Source organism: Sinocyclocheilus rhinocerous, unplaced genomic scaffold, assembly GCF_001515625.1.
Source record: "Sinocyclocheilus rhinocerous isolate Xijiao unplaced genomic scaffold, SAMN03320098_v1.1 scaffold1473, whole genome shotgun sequence".
In the NCBI taxonomy this organism is placed as follows: Eukaryota; Metazoa; Chordata; class Actinopteri; order Cypriniformes; family Cyprinidae; genus Sinocyclocheilus; species Sinocyclocheilus rhinocerous.
Genome location: NW_015638582.1, coordinates 112,960 through 119,723, shown reverse-complemented (window position 1 = coordinate 119,723; position 6,764 = coordinate 112,960). Strand labels below are relative to the sequence as shown.

The 6,764-nt window shown below is 36.4% G+C and overlaps 1 protein-coding gene and 1 long non-coding RNA gene across 3 annotated transcripts in view; one reads left to right on the top strand and one right to left on the bottom strand.

Annotated features, from left to right (window-relative positions):
- LOC107749869 (uncharacterized) overlaps positions 1-3,205 on the bottom strand; it is a 36,274-nt gene extending 33,069 nt beyond the window's left edge. For both annotated transcript variants that reach the window (XR_001641095.1, XR_001641096.1), the window contains exon 1: positions 3,133-3,205. This is a non-coding gene — a long non-coding RNA (uncharacterized LOC107749869). The remainder of the gene's footprint in view (positions 1-3,132) is intronic.
- LOC107749868 (rac GTPase-activating protein 1) overlaps positions 3,193-6,764 on the top strand; it is an 11,421-nt gene continuing 7,849 nt past the window's right edge. The window contains exons 1-5 of the mRNA XM_016565078.1: positions 3,193-3,394; positions 4,307-4,509; positions 4,872-5,008; positions 5,104-5,176; positions 5,318-5,374. Coding sequence (XP_016420564.1) covers positions 3,280-3,394; positions 4,307-4,509; positions 4,872-5,008; positions 5,104-5,176; positions 5,318-5,374 — 585 coding nt within the window. The 5' untranslated portion in view covers positions 3,193-3,279. The remainder of the gene's footprint in view (positions 3,395-4,306; positions 4,510-4,871; positions 5,009-5,103; positions 5,177-5,317; positions 5,375-6,764) is intronic.

Here is a 6,764-nt window from a genome sequence, read left to right as displayed (position 1 = left end):
GGCCTGCTAAAAATAGATTATGTCCTTGTATTATTAGCCAAAGCAAACAAACAAATAAATACATATCATATTTATTTTATTAATTTAATAATCAAACCATAAGAGAACAGCATACTCATTTTATTCTTTTTTATTCAGTCTTGTCCTGTTGTCCTGCTAAAAATAGATTATGTCCTTGTATTATTAGCCAAAGCAAACAAACAAATAAATACATATCATATTTATTTTATTAATTTAATAATCAAACCATAAGAGAACAGCATACTCATTTTATTCTTTTTTATTTTTATTTTATATTTTGGTCCTGTTATGGTTTGCTCATGACTGGTATAGTAACACAGAGCACAGGGGAGTCCCAGCTCTGCATTCATATTTATTTCTAGTATGCTTTTGACTTGAAGTCACACTTGTTTAAATGAACCATGAGTGCTGTGGTGAGAGAGACGAGGTGGTCAGGGGTACCAGACTGAAAGTTTGGATTCACTGAACTGAAAAACAGTCTACAGGCTGAAAGCTCATTACTGAGACCACTTCCGAATACATCACTGCATTCTGGCACAAAGAGGTCAAAGCTCAAGTCAGGATCTGAATACATGTAGACTGTTTTCATTTGCTTGTGCTGGGCTTTTGCTTTCGGTTGCTTTCTCTTTTACTACACAGGCCAGTTAGGAAGGAATTACTGGGTTCAGGACATGAAGCAGATCAAATTTGACCCTGCAAGCTTAGGGGAGGACTACAACGTCCCAACAGCTTTTATGTGACAGTCTGTGCTTATACAAGCACGAAGCACCGCACATCCTTCATCTTCACTTTTATATTCACGGACAGCAGATCTCACATAAAAAGGATGAACAGATCGAGACTTGATCTCAGAATGAATGCTTCTCTGGGTTTTGGGTAAATACTTAGAGAGACAAATGGCTCGTTCAGTAAAACCGTGTTGACTAAATAGGGACTAGTATCAAACACATTCATCTCTGGTCCTCAGATTAGCATCTCATCTGCTGAGCTGTGTATATACTCAGCCAAAGGCAATAAGTTTCCTAATGAGCCAATGCACTGTAAAGCAAACATTAATATTAAGCAACAGACAATAAATAGCTTTTTTAATGTTTATGTACAGAGCTTCTGAAATCTATTTGTTTTATGCTGTAGAGTCCCAGTCGAATTAACATAACTTAGCCTACATCTTTCAGGAAAAAAAGAGAGGAGTACAAGGATAAAGTGTATTTAAAAGATTTTGGTTTATAAATTATACTCTGGGGTGATTAATTCACGACTAAACGTTAATTACAAACTAATCTGTAATAAAATATTCACAAAAAATAAGCAATGTTTTAAAAATGTTCAGGATATCTTATATTTTATATAATGATGTCAGATAAATATATTAATCAGAGAAAAACTGCATGCCATGTCTATTTATGAAACAAATTAGGTTCTTTTATAAATGCATGTTTTCCCAAGATTAACGCAACACTCGCTTGCAAAAGCAAATGTGCATTTGCCATCAGAAACTGATTATTTTGTGGGTTCTAAACAATGCAAATATCCCAGCTGCCTCAGAGAAAAACAGATTTTGCATTCCACGCAGCACACGCGATCACAATTACATTTTTATCAATGTCGCCGTAAGAAGGGGCTTTAATTTAGGGAGGAAAACTCCATTTCTAAACTCATTGCAAACAGTGGGTTGCAAAGGCAAAGAGTGAATATAGGCCAATATGAGGCGCCTTTGCCCCTTTTAGTAGAAAATTTAAATATATGGTGTTGAAATGTAAATATTATCCTTTATTTTATATAACCCCTTAATATTAACCCTAAATTTATACAATGTAACAAGAAAAAAAACTATACTGGTACAGCTCATGCAAAATTAATAACCAAAACAATATTGGTTTAAGTATGATTAGAAGTAGAGCCACAGGTTTATCATAAAATCATTACAATTTAAACAAATTAAATATTAGATGATAATAATAAGAATACGAAAACAGATCGATCTGGTCCATTGCAACACTGCTAAACTGAAATGTTTACCATCAGGACCGAGCAGCACCACTGCATCTATTGCTATGCAAAGGACGACATTTGAAACCCATGACAGCACTAAAGATAGCACTAAAATTCAAATGCAATATTTCACATGCAGTGACCAAGGACTCGCAAGCCAGTTAAACTTCCAACAATGAGAAAGACCTGGTGTTGCAAGTCTTTTATTTCCAACAAAATTGAATTCAGTCTCTCCAAACGCTGCCGCTCTTGATCTCCTATGCTCAAAGAAGCCATGTTAAAAATGACTGTAATAAGATTTTTGGGTGCTAAATTAAAGTGACTCCAGTAGCAGCAGAACCCATTATTTGTGTAATGGAGCATTTGCAGTGGAGACTCAGAGCATGATAACACAGAGAAGCTTATTTTCTTGTGAACAGCGTTGAGTCAAGCAAACACAACAAAGCTTTGCTCAAACACCACCCTAATCACTGGCAAACTCACACAGCCCCATACAGTGAAGGTACAACAATCCTTGCTCAACACAAAATGCCTCGACTGCCCTCTACTGACTACAACGGATCAGGGCCGAGAGAAATCTTGAATGAACTGGAGACGGGTTTGGTTTTGGGTGAGATAAGAGTATCTACTCTTATTTCAAACACGTTTTTTTTTTTCCAAATTTATCTTAAATTAGGTATTTAAACAAAATCTGTAAAATTACTTTATTTTCATTTTGTATTATTAACTGGCATGTAGACCAAAGATGATAATATTAACTTTATTATATAAAGATGCCATGACATTTTTTTGTTGTTGTAGTTGTTTACTTTAGATGAAGATTTGATTTTAACTAAATCAAATTACTTAAACTGAAATGACTAAGGTTATCTAAAGTAATAAACAAACAAACACCATTTTCCACAGTGCCATTTACTCAAATCATGTAGGCTAGTCAAGATTACCATGTAGTTCAGGGTAGGCTATTGGTCTGTACTGAAACTAGCCCTGATATTAACTGTATTAAAAATAATAATAAATAAATAATACATATAACAGTATTAGCAGGTGCGACGCCAAATACTTATGGCAGATGTAATGACATTTTCAAAACACCTTCAGTGAATTGAAAGCTCTTACCTCTGCTTCGAAAAAAACTTTTTTCGATTGTTGCTGCACATCTGGGACCATATTCCGTCCAAACACAAGTTCCAGAACCGCCTGAAATCCATGTGACCCGCCACATTACACTCACGTGACGCATTTAAAGCGGCTTGTTTGAGTTTGATGCGGATCCTCGGATCACCTGCTGACGCGACCATGGGGGATCAGTTTATACGAGAAGTCCTCAGTCTGTGTCTGCAAAGGCTTGCTATTGAAGAAGCGTCTAACTCTGAGCTCGGTAAGATATTACAGGACCTGTTATTTTATTTTTTTAAATGTAAATTTAGTATATCTCTGACCCTGAGCTCCAAAAAAAAAAAAAACACTCGTTATTTGTTATTTTCTTCTTATTATTATTATTTTACTTAATTTTTTTCTAAACATAATGGGTCTCCACCATGTTGTGTTGTGTGCAGATGGCTGTTTTTTAAGATGTATTGTATGTGGAGTTTTGGCATGCTGTTTTCTATTTGCTGTAGCACTGGTTTGTATGTTGCACTGAGCAAGGAGTTTAAATACCAACTTATCCAGGTTTTTTCTCTTGTGTTCTTTAAAACCCCGAAACAAAATGTACTTTTGCTGAGGTGAAATTAGTCTCCATCTTTCTTGACCCAAACCCAAAACAACATTACTATTCTGGATAGTAATCACCCCGTGAAAACTGTATGCCCACTCTATGATAAAAAACAGATGCTTTAATAATATTTCTTGATGGGTGGATGTTCAGTCCAATGCAGGACTATATTAAAATCATTGAAGGTAAAATAAAATCATTTGAAATGACTGTTATTTGTATATGGACGTTGAAAAGAAGGGAAGTCAAGTCAATTTCTGTGTAACATAAGGGATAATTTAGACATCTGAAAAGTGTAGAGTGTATTGTTTCAACAGAGCTTTTAAAAGACAGGAATACTTTTTTTTGTACACATTTTTACTTCTGAGGAAAAATGCGCAAGTGGTTATTTGATTACCACAAATTACCAATTTCTTATTGTTGAACTGTAACAGCTTCATATCTTTGTGCTGGAATTATAAAAAACTACTGCTTTCAGAAAGCATGTTTTGTCTTGATAGTCGTTCTTTGATCTGTATATATATATATATATATTTTGCCATATTGAAATCTCACCAGTTGTCTTTTATCTACAAGAGTTCATTGAGGTGGTGAGGAACTTTGAAGCTGCTCGGAAGAAATGGCTTCATGCAGAGCTGGAGCTGAAAAAACAGAAGGAGCTCCTGGTAAAATCTGATGTAGCTCGAGCTGCTCTGGAGGTCAAACTCAAACATGCTCGGAACCAGTTGGACGTGGAGATCAAGAAACGCTACAAAGCTGAAGCCGACTACCAGTGCCTGGTTAGTTAAGAATTGAAACAATATATCTTATCACTTGTGCAGTAATGTAAAGAAGCTAGATTTGTGTTTGTACCACATTATGTTTAGCTACTGCACCTTTAGACTTGTATGTAAATGTTGAAGTTGAAGCCAACAAGGGAAACTTTGCCAGTTTGGTCAGTGCGACATAACATGACTAACATAGACTTGGTGGAAGGTGTCATTGAGTACAGGGCCATGTGGATGTGGGCGGTCATGACTCATGTGCTAATGTGCATAGAGAGTTCATAAAACAGAAGTTCTCTGTGATTTATTGCCCATTGTTGTGCGAGTTTATTAAGGATACTTATTGTATCTTTTTCGCTCATTAATTCATTTGACAGGAGCGGCAGATGCAGTTGATATGTGACGTACTGGTGCATGACAGCAAGTCAAGTGCTTGTCTCAATGATGAGCAGAGGTCAATGCTGACCAGCTTCAGTCACAAAGGAGCCAGTGTCCCACAGCACAGAGGAAAACGGTACCTCAGCGATCGGCATGGACTTTATATAGTTCTCAGTTTGGAGTTTTTCCCCTTTCCCAATGCTGTTTTCCATCTTGTGTCTTTTATATCAGGTTATCAGTGATTGATGAGTCCTCCTTTCTGTCACACTCTGACATTAGTTATGACAGAACGGATGATGATTTGGTGGAGTATCATATTTAGTATCATTTTTATTCATGCTGTAGGATTATTGTCAGACCCAAGAAAAAGCCGTGTGCATAAAAATCACCTGAAAAGATCAAAACAATTGTTTCTGAAAATTATTTTCGCTGGTATGATTTCTAGGACTTGGACAACACTGCGTTTGTTAAGCCTCTCAAGTCAAGAGCTCGTGAGAGAAGAGTAAGTGCTGCCAGTTTTCTAGATAATTACTGTTTTTCTTTCATATTGTATTTATTGTTGAAATATTATTACATATTGAACTATTACTACAATTTAAAATAATGTTTTCTATTTTAATATATTTTAAAAAGTAATTTATTCCTGCTATGACAAAGCTGAATTATCAACAGCCATTACTCCAATATTCATTCACATACCCACAGCCTTCAGAAATGATTATAATATGCTGATTTAGTGTTCAATAATATTTATTTATTTATTTATTTTCAATGTTTAAAACAATTGTAATGCTTAATATTTTTTGTGTGTAAACTGTGATGCATTTTTTTCAGGATTCTTTGAATAGATCCATTTAAAGGGATCGTTCACCCAAAAATGAAAATTTGATGTTTATCTGCTTACCCCCAGGGCATCCAAGATGTAGGTGACTTTGTTTCTTCAGTAGAACACATATGATGATTTTTAACTCCAGCCGTTGCAGTCTATCAGTCGTATAATGCATGGCAATGGTAACAAAATCTATGAGAGTAAAAAAAACATGCACAGACAAATCCAAATTAAACCCTGCAGCTCGTGACGACACATTGATGTCCTAAGACAAGAAACGATCGGTTTGTGCGAGAAACCGAACAGTATTTATATAATTTTTACCTCTAATACAACACTATGTCCAACTGCCTTCAGCGCGCGCACGGCATCTGGTGCGTGAAGGTGTGTACGCGCTCTGGCGTAGTTTACGTTAATGGGTGTGTTGATATCCAGCCGAAGAGCAATCAACCATAACTTCAGGCGAGCAGGCTCAGAAGTTGGGAATACGTGGAAAGTCACCACTCACGAATGAGTTCGCGCGAGAGAACGTAATCTTTTAGTTTTAAGTCAGTTTGAACAATCCGGATAAGCGCAAGTAAGTACCATTTTGATTAGCCGTCGTACCTACAATGACTGTGCACTGTGTAAACAATGAGTGACGTATACGCGCGAGAGAACACTTCCGGCGCTTGCGTAAACTACACCAGAGCGCATACACACCTCACGCACCGGATGCCGTGCACGCTCAAAGCAGTTGGACATAGTGGTGTATTAGAGGTAAAAAAATTATATAAATATTGTTCGGTTTCTGGCACAAACCGATCGTTTCGTGTCTTAGGACATCAATGTGTCGTCACGAGCCGCAGAGTTTAATTTGGATTTGTCTGTGCATGTTTTTTTTACTCTCATAGATTTTGTTACCATTGCCATGCATTATAAGACTGATAGACTGCAACGGTTTGAGTTAAAAATCATCAAATGTGTTCTACTGAAGAAACAAAGTCACCTACATCTTGGATGCCCTGGGGGTAAGCAGATAAACATCAAATGTTCATTTTTGGGTGAACTATCCCTTTAAAAC